General features: G+C 42.8%; 1 protein-coding gene across 1 annotated transcript in view; it reads left to right on the top strand.

Annotated features, from left to right (window-relative positions):
- Positions 1-23,714, top strand: part of KIAA1549L (KIAA1549 like) — a 67,077-nt gene that overhangs the window by 23,403 nt on the left and 19,960 nt on the right. The window contains exons 11-15 of the mRNA XM_066187226.1: positions 1,782-1,972; positions 5,710-5,837; positions 14,523-14,701; positions 16,268-16,485; positions 20,991-21,120. Of these exons, the coding sequence (XP_066043323.1) occupies positions 1,782-1,972; positions 5,710-5,837; positions 14,523-14,701; positions 16,268-16,485; positions 20,991-21,120 (846 nt within the window). The remainder of the gene's footprint in view (positions 1-1,781; positions 1,973-5,709; positions 5,838-14,522; positions 14,702-16,267; positions 16,486-20,990; positions 21,121-23,714) is intronic.

The following is a 23,714-nucleotide window of genomic DNA, read 5'->3' as shown; positions in this document are numbered from 1 at the left end:
TTGTTTTTGTTGGGTTTTTTGTTTGTTTATTTTTTTAAAATAAGATATGAAGTTGAAACTTTTTTTACTCTTTTAAAGGCATAGAGGGAGAAATAACTGGTTTAATCACCTCTTCTCTCCTGTTACCTATTTTCAGAATATCTAGGGGTGTCTTAACTGACACTTAATATTTATAATGAGGTTGAAAAACATTATTTTTGTTAACAATATTATTATGTAGGATGTTGTGCAGTGTTTTTTCCTAGCTGTCCTTCACACAGCTTCTGCTTCCCTTCCTTCATTTGCTGCCTCTTTAGCTCATTTGGTGGCTGTTTTGTGATACCCTGCTTGCCATGGAGGGGTGAATTAGCATTTCTCTGACGTATTGCAAGTTCCATGGGGGTGATTTGTGGAGTTGTCTGCTCCCCCTTATCAGCATTAGCCCGCTCCTTAAGGCGCTGAAGCTTTTTGTCAGAGGATTGCTGAAGTGTATGGAAACACATTAGGAACCATTAGCCTCAGTCTGAACAGGAGCTTGGGAACACCATGCAGGTCCACATAAAGAAAAAGCATTTGTTATGTTTCAAAAAGTGAAAAACAGCCCCATTCTTTTCAGACGGCGATCACCTGTGAAATGTATCTGAATTTAGAGCTGCAGCCCAGATTTAGCAAGGGACACGACAAGAGAAAATGCTTTTCAGAGCTCATCCTTTTCCTGTGTCAACAACAATTTTTTTTCTCCTGCCGATTTTCTTTTGGAACTAAAATATTTAGGGATGACATGGCAGGAATGTGGAGAGACTAATCAGTCATGGACTAATTCCAAAGTATTTCCCAAAGTATGTGTGAGGTTTAAACTCACCGCTTTCTCAACTTTGAAGTGTTTTGTGGTCCTTAGCATTTTCTCAATAGTCTTTGTACTTCAGGAAGAGCAACCTTCCCATTTTTGGTAAGTTGATTTTATTTAGTGTAGCAAGATCACATTTTCCAGTGATGGTCAGGAATTTCTTTGATTTTTTTTTTTTCCAACAGATCATACAGGTTGATTTTGGTTGTTTTTTTGTTTGTTTGTTTGTTTTTTCTTTCTCTTTTCCTTCCAATTGAAAATGTAGTTTGGAAAGTCAAGTTTTGTCTAAATGTTTAATTTTTCCATTGAGAGAATCCACCTTTTCTTGGCTGCTTTGCCCAGAAGGCATGTGTTAGTTCCGCTGGGCAAGAACTGCCTTGCTGCAAGGCTCTGGTGAAATGTCACTTCCCAAGAGAAAAAAGTGAAGTCAGTAATATCCTTCCCAGTAGGCAATTGGCAAGCCAGGGGAAATACAATTTCACTGAAAAAGATTCTTTTCTGGAAAATGTTGCCCATGAAACTTTCTGATGTGTGCCTTTTTAACTTTGGCTTGACTGGGAATAAATTACTCCCACCCTCTTTGGAAATACAAGGGTTTTGTCAGAGAAAGTTTTTTATATGGTTTTATTTCTTTTTTTTAACTCCTAATTTTTTCTCTCACATCCTTGTTCTCCCACTGTCTGTCAAAGTAATTTCTGGGGGTGTTACAGCATGGTAAGAAAGGTTAGCCAAGATCAATTTTATACTAATCATGTTTAAAATGTATGGAATAGAGATCTCATCAGAAAATTGGTTTTCTCTTGGGCATTCACATGGTAATCTATGTATTTTTACCTGTCACTCACTTAATTAAAAAAATTAAGGAGTAGTGAAAAATTTACATTGAATTTGAAAATTTATATTAAATCTAATACGCGCTGGAAATTTCTGTTATTTCTCCTGTTTTTTTTTGCAGCCAGTACAAGGCTTTGACTATGCCAAGCAACACTTGGGTCAGCAGGGAGCAGAGGATGAGGTTCTACCTGTGACTCAGGAGACTGTCATCCTTCCACTTCCAGTCAGAGATGCTCCTGCCTCCCAGGAGAGAGAAACTACACAGGATGGGAGCACCATCAAAACTGCCAAATCCAACGAAACAAGGAAAAGGTATGGACTGGCAGCTGGTGCCTTTCCACAGAGGGCTTTAATAGGATGTGTGTTGCTGCTGCGTGCTGTGAGGTTTGGCACCTGGGCTCTGTGAGTGGCAGATGGCTCCTCTCAAGGATGGATCCTTGGCGTAGCACTGGCCTGTTCTGGATGTGTAAGGTTGCTGCAAAATATGGGATAAACCCAAGTGAAGTCTCACCGAGGAGTTGAAGTGGCTTTTATGTGCATGTTGGTGTTGCACAAGAGATGAGCCCAAATGAAACGTGAGACCTGTAGCTTGAACACTGGTAATTCCTCAAGGAACCAAAAGACAGGCCCTCAGTAAATTGCTGTCACTCCACTGGCAGGCTCTGTCACTCCAGAACTGGACCCAGCGCCTTCACTAGCAGAAGGGGAAACCCTGAACACCCACTAAATTATGGAAAACATCTAGATCCAAAGCATCTACAGCAGGACAAAACTTCTGAAGTGTGAGAATAGACTAGATAATGTCAGTGTCTAGGGTAAAGTGTCCCACGTTTGCACTCTCTTCCTAATGAAGTCTCTAGGCTTGTAGGATCATGGATTCAAGATCCACAGGGAGCTACATGGCTCCTCTTCTCTGCTGCAGGGTCCAACACCCCCCTGACTCAACTTTATCTGCCTTGTTTTAAAGTCTTCCACTGGTGGGATGATCACAACCTCCTCCAGCAATCTGTTCTCTCCTGCCTTTCGTTTTAGGAAGTTTTACCTCATGTCTACCCTCAGCCATCAACAGAACAGCTGAATATTTCTTGTCTCAGTCCGTGCAGGCAAGGAAAGCAGATTATCCCCTTACCCCAGCTGTTTTGCTTGCTTTGAGGCCAGTTTTTCCTTGACCCACTCTCCTTGGTATTAAATGAGAGTGGAGCTGAGGCCAGATACTGGAGGGAAGAGAGGAGAATAAACCTGTCAGGTAAGCAGCCTGAATAGAGGGAGCTGTTGTGTAGCTCACGGGCATTACACGGGCCTGGCCTCTTGAAGGGATTTGATAACATACAAGAAAAGCAGCCAACTAATGCAGAGCAGTTCTAGAGAAAACCAAGCCTTCCAAGCTGAGTCACATCATCTTGTCCAATATTTCCCCCTTTGAAATAACGGGAAAGCTTGGGATACTCAGCACAGTGTTGCTGCACACTGTGACAGGGACATGCTGGAAGGGGAAGGTGTCAGCCAGCATGGTGTGGACCCACACCGCTGCTCTTCTGGATCGTAGACATCCCCAGTGGTCGCCAGCTGAGGTTTTCCCTGCAGAAAAACAGACAGAAGGATCCTGAGCTGGTGCCTGGTTTGTCTTACTCCTTTGGCTGTGTAGTAAATCACCAGGAATGTGGAAAGAGCTGTCTGCAGGGCATGCCGATAGATAAAAGCGAGCCAGCTGCAATTGGATGTAAACTGTTATTCTGCCATTTAATGCCAGAGAGGCGTTGCTCACACTACAAATTACTGCAATTGTGAGGGTTAGGTCCTACAGCCCACGTTAACCAAACAGCACCTGTCCCTTTCAAAGTCTTCCACCCTTTGAAGAAATGACAAATGGAAGATGACCGTGATGCCCACGGTGGTTGCTGGTGCTGGGCAGGTCAAGTCTTTGCAGGAATTGTTCTTTAAAATGGTTTGAAGCCTCTCCAAAGCCATGTGTAAATACACATAAGAAAATGCAAACCAGCTCTGTTAATTAATCCTCTAACCAAAGTGATTAAGCACTTCACTCAGTGCTTTGAGTGAGCTCAGAAATCCCCCACCTAATCTGCACCATTTAAAACAAATGCTGATAAGCAAACTCGATCCAAGAAAGTTATTCTGATTGTAAAATGTGCTGAGCCTTGGTGCCCTTCTAAGCAAATAACTAAGAGTTAGTTTTCCCTCCTTCAGGGTGATTACTTGAGTAAGTGAGAACATGTACAATTTCAGTATTTTTCATTCCCAGGAGCTGTGTCTGGAAATGGAATTGAATGGTTGCTGAAGATGAAGAAATATTTCTTGACCTTTATGTGTTTGCTCCTTCATTCAGGGTACTTTACAGCCTGGAAAGGTCAATTCAAACCAGACAGCCTTGAAGTAGCTGGCAACTGATCACACTATCTTCTCTGCTATCACCACTGAAAGAAACTTCTTAGTTGAGGGCCACTTAAAAAGAATGAATATTTGAATTAGCGTCACCACAGAAATCGTTGTGCAAGCTATCCATGCTCACTTCTTTTCTGTGTTCCCAAGTTGAGCAGATTTTCTCCAGGTATCGGTCTGTCCCTGGATGGATTTTTTTTACTGGGCTGGGATTATTCATTTAGCAGCGACGGACAGGTTTATAGGGAGGAATCCTGCTTCTCAAGAATGCTTATTTTCAATAGAATTTTACAAGGAAACCCTCAGGCTGGGCTGAGCTGGGTTGCATGCTGAGTTCTCCTAGAGCCCTGTAGCTGGAAAGAGCCTGTCTCAAATGATGTGTATTTCACCTAGGCTGTCTTCAAAAGGGAATCCCCAAGAATTGCTTTCCTCATCTTTGTCCCTTGCTGTTCTGACCACAATAAATGCTTTCTACTTACACCAGGCAGGGTGGCCAGACCTGGAGGTAAATGAAAGTTTCAAGCTGATGATCCAGTATTGGCAATGATTTTCAGGATGGTTTTGACAGTTGTTTTGTTTTAGTACCATTTTCTGGTTATAAAATCACTGTGGCAGCAATAGAACTTGATTTGATTCCTTTTCTCTGTAAATGGAAGCCTCTGTGACCAGGCCCATATTTTTTTCTCTAATGTAACCTCTTTACATCACCCTGTCACTGCCCATGACAACTCAGTGGTAGGTTGCAGATAGGTTTTTGAATAATTACACAGGTCCTGTGGAGAGTTTTCATTCCCTTTATGGCAAGTTTCACACGTGGAAAAAAAATGTAACTTTGTCTGGATGCAGACCAGCACCAAACGTACTATGTTCTGCTGTGTTTCCTGCTTTTCCCAACTTGTGCATTAGGATTTGAGTAACTTGCCCACCCCAAATAGCAGAGAAGCTGTGGTGGGATCTGGCTTCCAGCGCAGCCCAGAGCACTCTGCTCATTTCTGTTCCTGCTCCTTGCTGGGACCAAAGGCACAGTTGTTTCTGCCCTGCCCTCCTCCTCACCCTGGACCAGTTTCAGGACAAGGGTGTGCAATAGCTGATTGAAACAAGCATTTTCTTAGGGGTTTCAGCCGGTGAGGGCGCTGGTTAAACTGGGGTATGTGCCCAAAGGAGAAAAGGAGAATTGTCTTATCACTCTGTGTGTGCGTATGTGCAAAGTGAGTGAGTGTTATTTTGCATTGTGGCTGACAAACAGTTGACTGGAAATGCAGGCTAAATAATAAAGGAATTGGTTTAGCCACGCATCCTGAAACAAAGGTCTACTTTATTTTTTCTGGGTTAATGACACTGAATTGACAATGGGACTTTTTGTCCTCAGTGGTGTCACTTTTATCATTGTGGGGCTTGTGCATGAGGAGCAGTTGCATTCCAAGCCACCAAGATGCCCATCAGCCCTGAACTAACTGAGAAAATCCTGCTCACCTCCCATCACTCTGCTCCTACCTTCACTGTGTTGCTGTGTGCTGTTTCTATTCCGCCTCCTTTTGGTACCAAACCGGGCTTGCAAACTCAGTGATGCGAACCGTGCGAACGAAATAACCTTGAAATGAGGTTTGGGAGGAAGAACTCACGTCCTGCCTTGTTGCTATGGTTACTTGCAGCCAGTCCCCGAGTCAGAACGGCTCCATCCTCAGCAATGGGTCGGGAAAGCCCAGCTCCGGCCGGAGCTCCCTGCAGAAAGTGATGGCACCGCAGAAAGCGGCCAAGGACGAGGGGAGGAAAAGGAACGGTGAGAAGTGTTCGCTGTGCTCGCTCCCACTGCCACGCCCACACACCACCGGGGACCTTGGAACCGAGTTCTTGTACCCTCGGCAGTCCCTGGGCATTTTGGGTGGCTCATCTGTGGGGTTTTCTCCTTCCTCTTTACTGCCTTGACTGTTTCTCCAGATCCCATGAAACTTCGTGGTGTTTGCTCTGTGTGCGGGCCTTTTGCAAGTTTTCTCGCTCTTTTGATTTTCCCCCTTTCAAATTTTTTCTTGGAATACCAGTAAACTACTGGTATATTCCAATCCTACTTCTTAGTAGGGTTTACAGCTTTTTTTTTGTTGTGTAGATCCCTAAGATATTAATTTCCTCTGCTGCTGCTGCTGCTAAGCTGGCCCAGATCTGATGAAGATGAATTAATTAGATAAAAATTAATTTGAGATCGTGTGAAACATTCAGTGCTTTGTCTTTCCTCGCACACCCTTGGCACACCTGTTTGTCATTAACACTTACTATCAGCTTTTCCTGATGCACCTGGGATGTCAAGACCTTGGTTGATGGTGGTGACCTTGTGACTTGAAATGTATGGGGAACAGCTGATAAGAGAAGTAGCCAATCCCCTTTCTTCCTTGCTTTTCTTCTCTCTGCTTATTTTTCCTCAGTTATAGCTTTGTTCCCATAGCTATGTTTTCCTTTTGAGTAGAAAACTGGCTAACAGGTTCTAAGTTTCAAGGGGGTTAATTATTTTTTCACTGTATCAAATGTAGCTCATTTTACAAGACAACCATATTTATGTTTTCCACAGTTAAGAGCTGTGATTTTTGATCTCTTTTTTTTTTTTTACCCATCCAGGAATTCCAATATTCAAATCAGTTCCAGGTGCTATTTACATGGGCAGACAAAATAATTTAGTGAAGGTGTTTTTTGTTTTGTTAGGTTTTACATCTTCAAAAAAAAGTTGGTAAGAACTCAGTTTTCTTTGTTTGTTTAAAAGAATTGACTAGCACTTAACATCCTTACTTCTGAACTAGTGCATTTCTAGAACATACACATGGTAACTAAATAAACCTCTGAATGTAGTAGAAGGAAATAGTGACCCTTTATTTTAAATCTTAATTTCATTGGAATCTAGGAGGAACCTGGGCATGAGACACCTCATCTGCAGAGCCCTCCTGGAGGAACTCTCTTCACTCGACTGCCATGGCCCTAAATAGGGTCATCTGGCACAGATGTGAGAAGGAATAAATACCTTGTTCCCTGGTAAAGAGATGGGAAGCTTTTAGCTGTAGGCATATTTTTAAGGTATGTTTAGGAGAGTTTCCTTAAACGACCCTTTCAGAACAGCTTCTGAGAAGGAGGATGTGGTCATGGCAGATGAAATGACCTCCTCTTGTCAGAATTAATGGAGTTTGGACTTGTGTGATCACTAATGTCTATTTGAAATTGAAATTAAAGACAAAACCTCAAGGCACCCATGACTTCTCATCGCAGAGCCTGCACTTTGTTCCCCCGTGCTGTGATTACGAACACCGAACACCGTTGTCACCTCTGACGCTTTGTTCTTTCTGCAGGGTTTTACCTTTACCCAGAGTGTTTAGCAGCCACAGAAGGTGGTGTCTGTTTTTCCTCCCAGTTTCCGAAGGAGGCTGCTTTTCTCCCAGCTGTTTGCCTGAGCCCGCTCCAGCTCCCCAGCCTGGCTGTTGGCTGGTGGCTCTTGCGCGCACGTCGGCAAAAGCAGCAGCAGATTTTCTTCTCTGAGAAGCAGCATCTTCAAACTGGAATGAATCCCTTGATGATCACATGTTGGATTTGGGGACTCCAAGTCAGAGTGGCTCATTAGTTGCCATAGTTACAGACCAATTTTAGATTCTATTTCTTGCTGACATTTAGTTACAGGGAGAAATGACAGCACTGGATGTTGCCTCGGTACGTAAATTCTATATGGCTTGTATCAAACTTGACTCCACATGGAGCGTGTCAGGGCTGTGAGTGAACAATGTGAAACCAGCACAGACTGACAGGCTTGGCTTCAGGACCTGATGCTTTGGAGGACAAGGAGAACTCTTCAGCTGAGCTTTATTTCTACAGAAAACAAAAAATACCTACTTGAATCAAAGACTGATAGGCTTTTGTAAGATAATGGCACGTATTTTCTGGAAGAACATTTAGTATTATATTAATGGAAAGTTTTCTTTCCAAAAGCTGATGAGTTCTACATTAATTTACTTTAGGCACTTAAAAAAACCCAAACATTTTTTTAAGAGTGCCCAGTTATGTATGTTAGAGGACTGTAATATGGATGAATCAGCCAACAGAGGCACTGGCAATTTCTGAGATGGGTTTATAAGAGAATGTGGAAAAGAGAAACAGGATATTAGCAGTTCTGCCTATCATTTATCAGGCCAGACATCATTCAGGGAGAAGCAAATGGCTGAACCCACTCAGACCTGGAGGACTAAACCAGCCCGCACTACAACATTTCCTTTCACCAGCTCCTCACTAAATGAAGCCAATGAAATTGATGTAGGTCATTTTTCAACCTTTAAGTGCTTGATCTTGCAACCTTCCCATTAACATCTTTGGAAGAGTGTGAGTGCTTGTTTCTTTTTTTTTTAGAGAAAACCAAAAGTTTTGATTTGCTATCAATTCTTCTTGAAGCACATGACTCCCCAGATTTTGGGCTAAGAGCTTGTGTAGTTGAACTCAGGTTTATACTTAAACCTCATCGCCACAGGTGGAGATGTACAAGCAGCATTCCCAAAGAGTCAAACTTCTTTGTGTAAGAAACCTTCCCCAGCTGGATCAATTTCTCATTTGCCAGTCATTTGGACATTTGGTCTTTGAAAACAGATGTAACTTTTCAGAAGTCGTTCACTCCTTTTAAAAATACCAGTCTCTAAGACTATTACTTTCTTTGTCCAGGCAAGAGCTGTCTACAGGAGCAAAGTAGCAGGGGAAAAAACTTGTCTATATTATTGGTTTAGCTAAAATCAAAGGGATTTTTTGATGTAACTCAGGCTAGCTATGATATATTGCCTCCTTTATTCTACAGAAGTGTGGGCCACTAGTTTTCACTCTGGTGTGGCAGCTCAGCATCAGAGCCTGTTTTTCTGAATTTCTGAGCAGTTGTCTATGGTGACTCCAAACAGAAAGTGAAATATGGCGACGGCAACGTTGCCTAGTGGCAGTGATGTAGCAGCTTGGACACAGAGTTGTCTGGGGGAGCCCAGCAAACGTCCAGCCACCCTTCTTCTGCCTTTTTTTGTGCTGGGTGAAGTACAAGGCAGAATGGAAAGGGCTACTTCCAGAGAGGGTCATGGCCAACTGGGACAGATCTCTGGAGGTAAGATTCAGTCGGAAAGGAGCCCTGACAACTGCATTGGAGCAGCTGTGCAGATTTGGAGTGAGATGATTCCCCTTCATGGTGCCTATATCTTTAAAAGGCTAAGAAATCAGGGTGCTGGGAAGCATTTGTGGTGTAGAGAAAGGAGCCTACTCTTTTCATCATCCATTCCCTCATCCTGAAGAATTATTTTGATTTGGCCCCAAAAGAGTGTTAATTAGGGATTTCATCTGACTGTTCTCCTCTTCACAGCAAACTCCTAGGCTTTTTGGAGTATTTTGCTTCATTTAACCACAGGGGGGTAAAAATCCCCAAGAATAAACAAAGTCCACCTGTTTAACTGAAATCTTGTGCGTTGGTACCCGTTGTAATTGAACCTCCCAGAAGCTTTACACATTGATTCCCTTTTCTCCCAAGATTTCAGCTTATGTGACACAGACTAATTCTTCCCCTGTTTCCATTTCTTCTACTGCCCCTCTTTTTGTTGTTTATTTGCTTTAAATAGTGAGAACATTGTGACCCTGCTAGTATCCTGCTGGTGACCGTAAAGCTTTTTTTTTTCCTTCAGGCTTACTCAATATAATTTCTCTTTCTTTGGGCCCTTTTTGATTGCTGTTCTCGTGGCAAGAAAATACTGAGTGCTGTGTTTCTAAGGTGCCTGTTGCAGCAGATCTCTAAGGGTCTGGGATCTGCAAGTGGTCACACAATTAAATATTTCTTCATTCGCATTTGCCTTCCCCTCTGGATGACTTTTGCTCTGCCACTAATTGAGTCTGACAGGAGTTTTCATCCAAGCAGTAGTGTAAGGAGCAAGTAGATGATCATGCCATCAGACCCAGTGGCAGTCTGGATGGCTGAGATTTTTCACTAATATGTCAGCACTGAAGAAGACGAATGTACTGATTTATTGTGCAAACAGAAAACTATTTCTGCAAAGGTTTTCAGAACTCCTGGGGCACCATTGCCTTAAAGAAGCTTCTGATGTAGTCTCTCATGTCTTCCCTGTCTTTCGTGTGTCCATCATCCTTGTCATTTAAATAATTTTCTTTTAATTAGTGAATGTACCTACTTATTACAGAAGTGTCAGCCAAGAAAAGGGGCTGGTGGATTCACTGGAAACATTATGAATGAAATATGTGGTCTCTTTTTGAAAGACTTTGATGTTTAGAAAGGTGAGGGAGATGTGGTTGGAGAAGATGACAACCACAGAGAGCGATATCCTTGCTCCTGCTTGTAAGGGCAGGAAACCTTCACAGAAAGGGAACAAAACAGGCAGCTAAGGGACAAGTATTCACCCTGTGTACACAGTTTCATTGGAAACCTGCAAATACCACTTTGGAGATCTCAAATGACCTGTCCAGGTGGGATCTCAAATGATCCTGCTTCAGGATCCCAGGCAAACCCAGGACTGCAACACCTCAGGCACATCACCAAGCATTTAGCAGACTTGACACCTAAGGAAATACTGTCCAGAAGGAACCATGAGCTGCTTCCATTAGTCTGTAAGCTGTCTGCTTCTGAAAATACAATATTGGTGCAGTTTGGGAGAGGTTTAGCATCGCACTGTCTCAGAGCTGGGTGTGACTGCGGAAAGGTGTGTGTGCACACAAGTGTGATTTCTGTTACACTGCAGTACTTTACAGAGAGGTACTCCTGGACAGGTTCAGACATAATGCTGGGAAACTTGTATTTTACTTACAGGGCTATAAACTCCTTCAGAAACAGATGGTTTTTCTTTTTTGCTCGAAGCTCAAGTTTGTATCTTTCTGGAGATAGTCATCTGACCAATGGAATGACTTGGATGATATTGAAAAAGTCTATTTTTTTTCTCTATATAGAGATTTTCTCTAAAATGAAAATGAGCTCCCCATTATTAAATCATGTTCAGGAATCAGGGTTTCTGTTTGAATTACTGATACCTGGGATTTTTCCCAAGGAGCTATTTTAGCTAGGTGACATTGCTTGCTCTTTGTCAAACTGCAGGTATATTCTGTAGGTATGGTTGCAATGTTTGCCTTCCCTTCATGTAAAATAAATCTTGAAAAATACTTCATTGAGTCATGTAAGAAAAGGCAGAGCATGTCCACCTGCTTGCAGGGGCTTCCCAAGTTTTGGCTTTATGTGTTTTTCCTCTATTGATGTCATTCTTTTTCTGAGGGCTTCCAAAATCATTCAAATGGTTGCTTCTGAGCAGGACAGCACAAAGCTTTGTTTCAGGTATTTGGCTGGAAGGTTACCTGATTCGCAGGCAATTTAAATGTCCTTAATTTTACTTTTTCTTTTTAGGTGCAAGTATTTCAGTCCTTTTTTTTCTTCATTCCAATGTATTTTGATGAGGGAGTGGGGAGGAAAGGCAAGGTAGAGCAAAAGAGAGAGGAGACAAGGAATGTTTTGTGGCCCTCCTTGAAATCTTTGGCTGACAAAAGTATCACTTTGGTTTTGTTTTTTTTTTTTTTTTTTTTTTTTTTTTTTTTTTTTTTTAAAAAAAACTCTAAATTATTAACTAGATGAAACCAGAATACTTCACCCGTCTCATTGTCTTTTAACCGTTGAGAGCTGCAGCCCCACAGCCCCTTTTCCACGGGACCAGCTGGTCACGAGTGGGTAGCACCACCTGCTGGCATTGCCGGCTGGAACAGTGCACAGCCGGGTGGAAACGGGAGAACAGCATCCCTGGGGCAGATCTCGTGTACTGATGGCTGCAGTGGTGTGAAGACAGAGCTTCAGGGATGCTCCTGCTCCTCAGCGACCCTGCGCCATGCTCCCCTTCACTGCACCTGGAACTCGCCTGGAATAAATGATTGCTCTGGGCAGATCTTCATGTGCTGCAGTCACAAAGAGATTAGGAGGAGTGATTGGATCTCAGTGGATCGTGTGGCGTGAGATATCTAGCGTGAGATACTTCAGAGATGGGAAATTGCTGCTAAGTAGTGATTAAGTTGGGTTCTGCCCTTTTCTGCCACCGAGCTTCTGCGTCTCTGTGCTCGCACAGACAGTGCAGGCACGAGTAGAACCACTCCACGATGGAGCAGGAATGCATCTTTTTGAAAACAGGAATTTAGAGCGTCACTTCTGAGCCATGTTGCTAACTATAATAAGCAAGGTTGATTATTGTGAGTGACTACAAGGAGTGTGTGGGGCAGTTTCCTGAAGTTTCCCATACTGGCCAGTTGCTCACCCAGCTGAGGTGCTGGGATGGGTGGACTGGCCCAGGGAAAGGATACACAGCAGAAACAAACACTTCTCCAGCGTTTCTCTGAGCTTCCTTTGGTTTGTTTTTCGGGGTTTGGAGGTTGTTGTGGTTCAGTCATGTCATAAATTGTTGCTGTAAGTTCTCTTGGGAGGAGATGGATAGGAGGAAATGATGGAAGTTCCAGTGCTTGCTATGGTTCACTGCCAATGCAGATTACAGCAGTGTGCCGGTGGCTGCAGTTCACAGGCTCTCTTTATCACCTACAGGTGAAAAAGGGACAGTGGGAAAAAACCCTGCTTTTAGATTATAAATGAACAAATGCCAAGGTAAGGTGGAATAAAATTCCGATTTCTGGTCCCATTTGGCTCTCATTTCCATGCTGATAGTGCTGCAGTAGGTGCAGGAGTTGTGTTCACCTGTAAGAGGGCTGATACTCAGGATGCTCTGTGGTATTAGTGCTTCCCATCAGATTTAGCTGTCATCTGTGGTTTCTGGTTCTTTTCACCCTTAATTTTCCTTTCCTTTAAAGAGTCCTAGAGGAATTCTGTTTCATTAGCAAAAACTCTTGGTTTCTGCTCCTGAAACGCGGTCTGAGGGGACGCACCATGCATCTGCAGGCAGCTGAGCTCTCTGTGGCTACTGGGTTTCAAAATCTCCTCAGGGAAGAGCGTCCATTCTTCACCTTTACAGTCACTGCGATGTGAGTGCCTCCCTGCTCACGTGTGGCCAGTGCCAGGCGAGGATCCCCTCATTCTCTGGTGCTGCTGCTGTGGTGTCCTGGTTGCCCGTGGCAGTCCAGGTCACTGTCACTGTGCCGGGCTCGTGAGCCGCTCGTCCCGCTGAGCACGCACGTCTGGAGTGTTTGAACAACCCCTGGATGGACAGGGGCATTCAAGACCACTGAAGCCTCTGTGGTGTTCGGATAGTTCTGTGGAGCTGCAGGGACAATATTTAATGACACAGGGATTTAACCCATCTGTTGCTCGAGAGCTCAAGTGGTGGTGCCAACTCGAGTCACACTGAGCGCAGACAGAGATAATGAGCTTACTCAGTGGGTTCATATTTTATGTTACTGCTGTCAAATATTTTCTTACCGAAATCATTGGCTGTCTAAACTGCTGAGTTTATACAAGTCCATTGTAATTTGTGCAGTGATTAAATATTAAACCAGAGCGTATTTTCAGAGGAAATAAATTTAGAGCAGACCACTTTGTTCTTTAGCAGAGGATCTCTGCTCCTGTCAGTTAGGAGATGGAGCAAGCATTCTTCCCTTTAATAGCATAATTATTCAAAAATGTTTGCAAGGATCTCTTTGTAGAATTTGCGCTCATGCTTCAGTGTCATTCTTTCACTTCAGAATGTGAGTAAGAGTTTTTAGATTCAACAACTGACATAGTGAGGCAGGTTTGCAAAGAAAATTTGGAGGAGAAACGGCCCAATCGCACATGGAAGAGTTATCCATTTATATAGAAATCTAAAGCTAAAGATGCTTTGCCATGCCATTTAATTTTAAAGATTTATGGAAGCCTTTTTCTGACTCTTAAGAAATTTTAACAGTTTAACCTCACTGGGACCCGAGGTACTGCTTGCAAAGCAAAAAATTAACCTAAGATTCGACACTGTCAGTTTCTTAACCATTTTTAATACACATCAGAAAATGATTTTATTTTAATAAATGGCATTTTTAGCACTAATAAGTTTTGAAAAAGAAGCCTACTTATTTTAGCAAATTTTGAGTCTGCCCTTCCTCTTGCACATTAAGACAGAAAAAAGCTGCACTCTTGGGTTTGATCAGATGTAGCTACTGATGCCTTGGCACATGGGCACCTCTGTGTGTGTGTGTGCATTTCCGTGTGAAACCTAGGAAAACATTTACTGTAACTTTCCCTGTCATTTTCATACAATTTCCTGTGTCACTCTTCTCCTTTTTTCCGTCTCATTAGTGCAGATTGGACATCAACCTTCTTTGGGGAAGTGACAGATAACCCTTAGAATACACAATGTTTCCTGTGATCTAATGGGATGTTTTTCCCCGGTGTAAGGGTCTCCCAGGCCTGCACCTCGAGTGCACTGAAGCACATCATTAATCCAAAGCGTGTGCTTGCTGAATTTCCCCTCGAGCGTGCGGCAGAAATGTCTGTGTCTTTGTGCTGAGTGAGTTTGATGTGCTCTAGTGGCTGTGAGCGATGAAGAGGAAGGAGGGATTCTCTTTGATAACATCGCCAAGTCTGCCGTCGACCCCTTCGACACCTCCTCGGGCTCGGTGCAGCTCATCGCCATCAAACCCGTGGCCCTCCCTGCTGTCCATGCTGCTTCAGAGAGGAGCCAGGAGTCTGCCATCATCAACGGGGAGGTAAGGACTGGCTGATAAGTGTCTCCAGGTGTTTCCTTGGCTACAGCCACAAGTGGAATGCTCTTAAGCCTCTTAGAGTTGGGGGCTGCTAGGAGCATCTCACCTTTATGCTGTATAACGTTCCATTCGCACTGTGGGCTCAGAGATCTGAGAATTTAAGATCTGCTCTTTCATGATGCACCTGTGAATGCCTGCAACCTTGGAAGAGGCAATTTTCTATACTCCCACCCTCCCAGTGTCCCTCTCTCCTATTTAAAAAAGTGAGTCATGAAAGCAGAATATCTTTTCCTGTGTGAATTCTGTGGCTGGGAATGAAAATACGTATAGATCATCAGGGGTGCCAAGTTGATCTTTCTGTCCTGAGCACTATATCTCAATCGGAGTGAGAAGGGGTGCAGTGGGACCATGGCCTTGCCCTGCACTCCAGCCTGTGCACAGAGGGTGCAGTTGTTTCAAAGAAAAAATGTGGGGTGGCACAAGTGTCTGCTCCAGATGCTGGCCTAAAACCATTCTTTGACTGCAATATTTATACTCATGTTTTGATGTAGATTTAATCAAGACCAGTCCACTTACAAAGGACTGAGGCTTTTAAGAAGTCGTTGAACATGATGGGAACAAGCCACAGAGGTGCCTTGTTTACAAACTCACACTGCAACAGTTGTTTAAACAGCTAAAAACAGTTTAAAAGCAGCAGGGAGGGCTGCTGCCAGGGACAGTGTAGAAGACAGTGTCATCAGAGGTCCCTTGTGGGCCTGGATTATTGCAGCCTGTTGTGCTCCATTTCCTACTTGTATTTTCAGTCCTGATGTGTCATGCAGCTTCCAAACTCAGAGAAAGGCTTATTTAACTTTCAGCATCTCTTTTCTGTAAGGCACTAGGTGCTGTGTGCACCCTTACACACACACGCTTCCTGTAGTTCAAGAAGACTGTAGAATTTGACTCTGGAAGCACAAAGCTCAAGTAAATTCCTGATTTCCAAGTAACTTGCATTTTGAAGCAGGAGGGAAATTTTCTCAATACTTAAGAGAAACCATGGCACTTAGCTATTCCGGGACAGACCAATCACCCCTTTTTTCAAGGTTCCTTTCTGACAGGACACCATAAGAGATTTGTAAGAAATCGTGTAAACAAAAGAAACATTTGATGACATTTCACTGGGGCTCCTCCCCAGCCATCAGTGGTGACTTATTTAAGGTTTTGTGTAGTCAGGGAAGATGTCTCTGCACACCAGCAGAGTTTTCACAGGTGAGCTGTGCCCGCAGTGCTCCGAAGCACGCACGGCGTTGGGGTCACGGCAGTTGGCTGACACCAGCCATGTTTTTCCTCAGTGGGTGTCTCTGAGTCACTGTTGTAATGGTACACAGTTTTTTTTAGGCTAAAATTATTTAACCATCTGCCAAGCCATAAAAATGCAGCGACTCTGTTCACTTGCAGCTCCTCGCTGCTTGCAGATGGCACGGTGTGGTACAGAGGGATGACACACGCGGCGCATCAAACACGCGCTGACAGGATCCTTTGGAGGTAGCCAGCCCACCAGCAGCCCTGAAACATCTTCTTGCCTTTTAGGTGAACAAGGCTTTGAAGCAGAAGTCTGATATAGAGCACTACCGCAACAAGCTGCGCCTGAAAGCCAAGAGGAAAGGGTACTATGATTTCCCACAGGTTGATAACAGCAAGGCGCTGACAGACAGAAAAAGGATGTATGAGAAAAACCAGAAAGAACTTGACCACATTTTGGATCCAGATGCAGATGTCTCATCTCCATTTGCTGAGCCTAAGAACAGGTGAGAGTTTTTATTTGCAGTTCTTCATCTGGGAGGAGAGTTGCTGTCCTGGGAGTCAGAGGGGCCGTTTTAATGAGCCAGGTGTTTGTTGTGTGGTCACTGGTCCCTTCTGCTTTGTGAAGAAAATTCATATAACCCATGGAAAGCATGTCCTCTGGTAAAGCTGCAGTGTGGTTAAAAACAAACAAACAAATGGAAAGAAAAAAAAATAAGGGAAGGGACAAGTTCTTGTGAGTCATTCTCAAAGGTAAACAGAAAAAGTGGTAGTAATGTTATTGGTGATACTCAGAACAGACTTTAGGCAGGAAGTTAGCATCTGAATTGGTTCTTTCTCAAAATACAGTGGTGTTACTATCTTGTTATTATTTTAATCTGAATGTAACTATTGCAGTGGGCATGAGCTAGCAGAACCAGTGCGTTGTTCATGTAAGTCCTGCAGCAATAGTACCTGTAAGGTGTTGTGTGTGCCTGTTATCAGTGATCTTCCTGTGCCTTTAACAGAGAAATTCATATTTTGCTCATCTGTCACGTGAAGCTGGCGTGTTGTATAACATTACCAATGTTTGATTAACACTTCACTGTCTCCTGAGGATGACATACCAGTAGCATTCAAAATCCCAGTTTAGAAATGAGGGGGGAGTGCAGGTGCTGATCGTGCCTGAGCCGCTGTCGTGGGTGGCTGCTCTGTTGCTGGTGCTCTCTGAAACACAAACTGGCACATTGGAAAGAGGAGATCACACCCAGGAACGGCACAGTGTGTAGATTCCTCTTCCTTGGAAGTTCTGGGGGTGTGAGGGATGATAAGAGAGCATGTTTGCCATTACCCCTTGCACAGGAGGGCTCTGGTTCTTACTGTAATCAGGGACTGACATCAGTTGATCCGTGACAGAAAAAGGGATACAGAAGTACCTTTCCTCTGGAAATGGCCCTCACGCCTGGAGATGCAATCTTGCATCCCATCTCCTGGAAAGCACAGACCAAAATCTTCCTATGAGCCTAAACTGACTGCAATCAAAGCATGGCTGGTGACACAGGCATTGCACATAGTGCCACTGCAGCAATTGCCCTCAGAGCACAGGGATGAAAAAGACTGTAATGGGAATGACAAAGCAAGAGCTGAGATCGGATAAATTTCTGTAGGTCTAGAGTTCAGTGGCTGGGGGATACTGCCCTGGAAGAGCTATTTGCCAGGGCTGCGCTGGTCAATGAAGAGAAAAGATGCTGACTCAACCGTGTGTTATGTTCTCGCTGAATGTCCTGGGGCATCATTTCCTCGTGCAGTTTTCCAATTTATTTCCAATTTATTTATTTTATTATTTATTTTCCAATTTTTTTCCTCAACAGGGGTTCCCAGGGCTGCACTGGGAACCCTGTTTGAGGAATGCATTTAGTCCAGGGAGCCGGAAAATTCCCTCAACACATGGGTGTGGCTGTGACTGATTGAGGCGTTAATTGGGATGTTCATTATGTGTCACAGGGTGATGCTTAAAACATCAAACCGAAGCTTTAACACAACCACACTTTGCGGCTTTTTGTTAAATGCACTGATGTGTTGTTTGTTCACGTGCCAGCGTGTGGGAAGATCCCATACATCTTTTTTCCTGCGTGTTTTCCAGTGTGTTGTGTAAACCTGTCACAGCGTATTTGAGACAGTGGTCCCTGGCATGATAGAAACTGCTGGGAGGCAGGTGAACTCCTGTGGAGGAACGATTCCAATATGTGGCTGCAGCATAAAAGGCTGGCTGCTGGACTTGTTAAATATATTATCTGTATCCCTACATGAAGAGAGAGAACCGCTTCTGATGCGCTTTCTGCGAAGACACAGAACACTTAAAGAACTTTACAGACGCTGCAGGTGTTTACAAACAAATCAGTTCTGAATTCTGTGCTAAAATTTCCATACTAGCACCTGGAACTGAATTTGATATGCTGCAACGCACATGACGATTATTGTCCTTATTTTTCAAGCAAAAATAAGATGGCTAAAATGTTACACTGCTGGAGGAAAACCTTGAAAAATACTAGAAGGTGATGTGGGATTTGGTAATTGACAAATGAATCAATACAACTGCATTTCTGTAATGAAATAAAATTGCTTTAAAAGCCATCTAGGTAAGCATATAATTGAAAAAAAAATCTTTTTTTTTGTTTTGAATCATTGTTACAGCAATTAAAACTTGAAAAATTGCCATTTTTAAAATGACATCACTAAAAACTAAGTCAAAGATTTCAAAGTTTCTAGGGAAGAGGTCTATTCTACTCTTTTCTAAATCACTAACCTAAGTCTCTAACTTAAGTCACATTGTTATAACACTTCCAAAACATATCAGAAAATAGGGATGCAGTTGATTACTCAAGGCTACCTTTGTATTTTGGATTAATTTTAAATTGTATTCTAAAGTGATTTACAAAGTATTGCTGCTAAATGATTTGATTTTTTTTCCAGAACAAAGAGCTTTGTGCTCTAGGTACCTTTCAGTCATCGGTGCCATAATCCTTGTGTTTTAAAACATTCCAGCTGTGTTCCCAGAAGGCACTTCCTAACCCATTTGAATGCCAGTTGTTCCTATTCATACCTCCTTTCTCATTAGTAAAACTCTGTTAAATGAGGTAATTGGCAATCTCAAAGTAATTTTTAAAAGCCTACTGATGATATGCACTATTCTTGGATTTTCTTTAATAGTTTGTAATCAGGTCAAGAATATGCACGTTTTATGGAGCTGTATATTTGAATCCCTTAGAAAATACATCACAATTGCCTCAACTAAGTATTTATGGACCTATTGTAAAACATATGAAATTTTAGAGACCTTTGATGTAAGAAGATGAAGACTGTTAGATCTGATTACCCTGTGCACAACCCTGTTTTCTGGTGGTATCAACGGTTTAGTCAGAGAAAGACTACATAGGAAGAAAGAATTTATTCAATATTATTTTTGTAGGGGAAACTTCTTCCTAAAGCTCTGCTTGTCTTCTGCTTTGGCAGTGCATTTGGGACTTTCAAACACGAGCATGGGGATTTGGTGATCAAAGGTCACGCAGAAGTTTTTGAAAGTTGCCTTAAAACTAAGTACATGCCTGAGTAATTTATTTAATCAGAAGCGTGAAACTGACATTTTTTCCCCCTACCTTTTATCCTGTCTGATCATGTAAATGTCCTACTTTCTGGATTTCTGCAAACCAGAAAGTAGAAAGTTGCTCTAATCTGTCACGGCAAAAAGTGCTGTTAACAAGATCTGGAATAACTGAAGAATTATTTATCAGTGAATTAATTTGGACTGCCTTGTCTGTTCGTTTCATTGATGGTTCTTGAGACGTTAAACCATGAAGTGACTTGAAAGTGTGACTTCAGACATAGTAGCGCAACTTGTCTTACTTCACTATGAGCATTGGCAGGTCCCCTGTGTGAAATACAGCACAGAGACGTGTTAGATGACCTGATCTAATTTTAATATTCTGAATGGAGTAATTGCACAAGGCAGAAAAATAGCATGGCTAGGCAAAGATAACTTTGTATCAGGCTCTAGCAGTGTAATTACTGCGTCAATAAATGAAGCTGGCAGGCCGTTATTTCATCTGCTACTGATCTACTTCAGGAGCAGTGCCTCTCTGGAGTGTGCAACAAAATGAGTAATGGCCAGATACAGTGTGAGAACAACTCGTAAAGTTCCTGCACCACCATTTGGCAAACCCTCCTGCAGATATGTACAGATATGCTCTGCATTTCACAGAGGGATGCTGCATTTGTTTTTGTGTAACCAGCAACAAGGGCAGAAATGGTTTTGCTGGAGACATTACTGGGTATTTTGGATATTCAGTTTTATTCTGCCTTTCTCCTGCATTTGCTTCCCCTTGGTTTGGGGCACCCAGCAGGGGAAGCTCAATGCCCGGGGATGAGCAGCACTTTGTCCCAGTGAAGCAGCCGAATCCCAGGAAGCACAGCTCTCTGAGAAAGCTGTGGCCAGTTACCGAACTGGCTATTTAAAACCAGCATCTTGCAAGCAGTTTCCTCCCACTGCTGTGTCTCTTCCTGTTCCCCTTGCTGGGGGTTTGTTTCAGTGGAATGTTTTTCTGCTTCCCTCTCCTTGCTCAGGATCAGCAACCAAAATCTCCGCTCCCCATCTGTGTATGTGGGAGATCCTGTTATATTTTTATGTGTTTTTTTTTTTTTTTTTTTTTTTTTTTTTTAATGAATTTGAATCATATCAGCTGAAGTTAAAAGGGTCCTGATATCTTCTTGGGACATATTTCATCTGATAAGCTCCCACATACAATGTCCATGCCTTTTAAATAACTTCTATTTTCCTTAAACCTAAAAAAGCAATTAATCATCTCTTAATAAGGTTACTGGTTTCTAGCACTTCATATATGTAGAAAGAATATCCTGTAACAAAGGGGCATTTTTATGAACGTCATGATTTTAGAACAAAGGTGAGTATTCAGAGCTACTGCCTGTCATTAATTTCTGTTTTCATTTTACTGTTTCCTCGTTTCGTGTTTTCTAGGCAGCCATTGAAGAACTCGGTGTACAGAAGCAGGCAGTCCCTGAACAGTCCCAGCCCAGGGGAAACTGAGATGGATCTTCTGGTGACTCGGGAAAGGCCTAGACGTGGCATCAGGAACAGTGGATATGATGTAAGTCCATTGGGTAGAGGCAGTGAAATCTGCTCCGCAAAGTCTTAACTTGCTCCTAAACCCAGGGAACTATTGATAAGCCACAAGACAGATTGCCATGAGATATTTTGTGTTACAGGAGTTCATGTGCACTCAGCATCCTGAAAAAAGCTCTTTCATGTACTTTATCAGTCTACATCATTTTACAGTCTGAAATGTAAACAAAATGTCTGTCCAAACCCCATTATTTGCTGAAGTATTAAATCTTGAATTTAGATAGTTCTTCTAAGTGTGTGGCTACTTGACAGTGAGCTTTCTTCATTGCAATTAAAATCCTCTGTTTGTTCTGAGGAACAGCCTGGAACTGCTCTCTTGGTTCAGAAGAATGAACAGCCAACTTCTAGGATTTTCACCTAAATCCCAATGTCAGTGTTTTGTAGAAGTCCCCTAGGGACAGGTGCTGTCCTCTTGCTCCCATCAGAACTGGGAGAGTTTTGTGTAGATAAATGTCAAACCCCGCCAGAGGAGATGCTGCTTTATGGTCCATGGCGCTCATGCAGCCAGCACAGGGCAGAGAAGTTTTCTTGTGCAGTCTGAACAAACACTGGGTGCAAGTTGACACTGTGTGAACCCAGAAAGAGGATTAAAAATAGCCCCCACGCTGGGGCAATGTTGAGTTTTTCAATCCTTTGTCACACGTACAAACTACTGTAGCTCAGCCAGCCCTGAAGATCAGTCCCTACAGAGAGTCTAAACCATTCTGGAAAACAAGGAAATCCACCTGCGGCTACCCATCCTCGAAACACTGTAGGTGAAAAACATTTTTTGGGGGGTGGAGGGGGGGTGTGGTGTTTCATTGTCAACCCTCTGTCTGCCAGGACTGTGTTTTTAGCAAGGTGAAAGAAAGTACCAAAGTTAGGGGGATGTGTTCAGGAAAGTTTAAATATTTTGCAGAATTCTTCAGGGACGTTGTAGTTGTCAGATTTCTGAAATGATTCCCTGCATCTGGACACTTCCCATCAGACAGCAGGAGTCATGTGGGGCTGTGTGAGTGGGCTGACTGGTACACTGCTTGCTGAGGAATTAGGATGTCAATACTATGCTAATAAAAGCTAGTTTTTCACAGGGGATATTTCCCTGAAAATCAATGTTGAAAACATTCTGGGAGCAGGCACAGCAGCAGATTATAAAAATGCATTTCAGTATATTGTGCACACTATATATGAAGCATATTTGAAAGAAAATTTGTTTAAAACCTTGAAAGTAGATTAATGAGCTTATGCAGATTCCGAAGTGTCCTCAGAGTAATTACAAACTCTGAGATGCGTGCACATCACAGAAAAAAATTGCTTTTGCCTAGCCTTTGGCACTGCACTTAGGCGACCTGTCCCTGGCACAGTGCTTCGCTGATAAGTTACATAAAATCCCTCTGCCCGATGCGCTGCAGATTCACTGCAGTGCACCTCTCCCAGCTCTGAATGCATTTGAAAGCACAGAAATGCTGCTGGGAAAATGGGCCAGGATATTGAAATGCAGCTGAGCCTGAGCCTGCAGCGTGAGCTGGTCCCCTGCTCCTGTTTGGGGCTCCTCGGAGCTGTGTCTGACAGCATACCCACGGGCGGGCACTGGTGCCTGCATCCGTGGAATTCATGGATCTCACCAACTAACCACCTCTGGAAATCTGACCTCTGGAAATGGCTGGTCTGAGTGCTGACTCTTTCTGTCTCATACAGCAGCACCTGGTACCCATTTTTGACATCCGATTTGTCATATTAAGTGTTCCAGCCTTCTCAGACTGCTGCTAACCTCTTCCTCCCAGCACGTTATTTAGCAGCAAGTCCTGCCAAAGAATAGTGAAATTTGCATTTTATAAGCAGTGCCAAATAATTCAATTTATGAATCAAATAGCTTGTATTGCCTTCATGTCGTGAGACTTTTTTTTCAGCATGAAAAATTGCGGGGGGAATTGGAGCTGTTACCAGTGCACCCAGGTTATGTGTTGAGGTTTTTCTTCCCAACAATAATAATGCTTTTATTTTTAAAGAAGAGAGCTTGAGATCTCCCAGATTCTTTGAGAAAACACCTTAAGAATTCTTCACTCATGCGAACAACCACAAGGTTTCCTTTCAATAATGAATTTCTAAATGGTTTTCTAAAATACTTCATTCATACTTTCCTAAAAGTACTTCATTCTCTATAATTAATTTTTGTGATATTTCTCTGAATCACGGTTCTCTTTCTCAGAGCTAAAAACTGGTAAAGATACGAGGATAAAGATACGATATTTTACCTTTGTCCATATGGAATATGTAGCTTTAAATATTATTTTGGAGTGTACATTCTACTATTTGATGTTCTCAGTATATTAATTGCCTTTATAGTGTCTTTGATAAATGAATTATTATTGAACAGTACCTAGCTTTCCATTTGAAAGAATCTCAACAGGTTTCACTGCCATCCCCTTTAACTAGGAATTAGATTAAGGAGACTTCCTTAACACATTTATTATTTTCAACAAGTTCATGAACAACCGTGTGTAGATTAAATGCCATAACGAAAGACTTTAGAACCTCTAGACTGCTCTAATGAGATTCATACAGAGCAGAAAATATTTA

Source organism: Chamaea fasciata, unplaced genomic scaffold (assembly GCF_029207755.1).
Source record: "Chamaea fasciata isolate MVZ Bird 193981 ecotype frontalis unplaced genomic scaffold, bChaFas1.0.hap1 SCAF_7, whole genome shotgun sequence".
Taxonomy (NCBI): Eukaryota; Metazoa; Chordata; class Aves; order Passeriformes; family Sylviidae; genus Chamaea; species Chamaea fasciata.
This window is presented reverse-complemented; position numbering and strand designations above follow the sequence as displayed.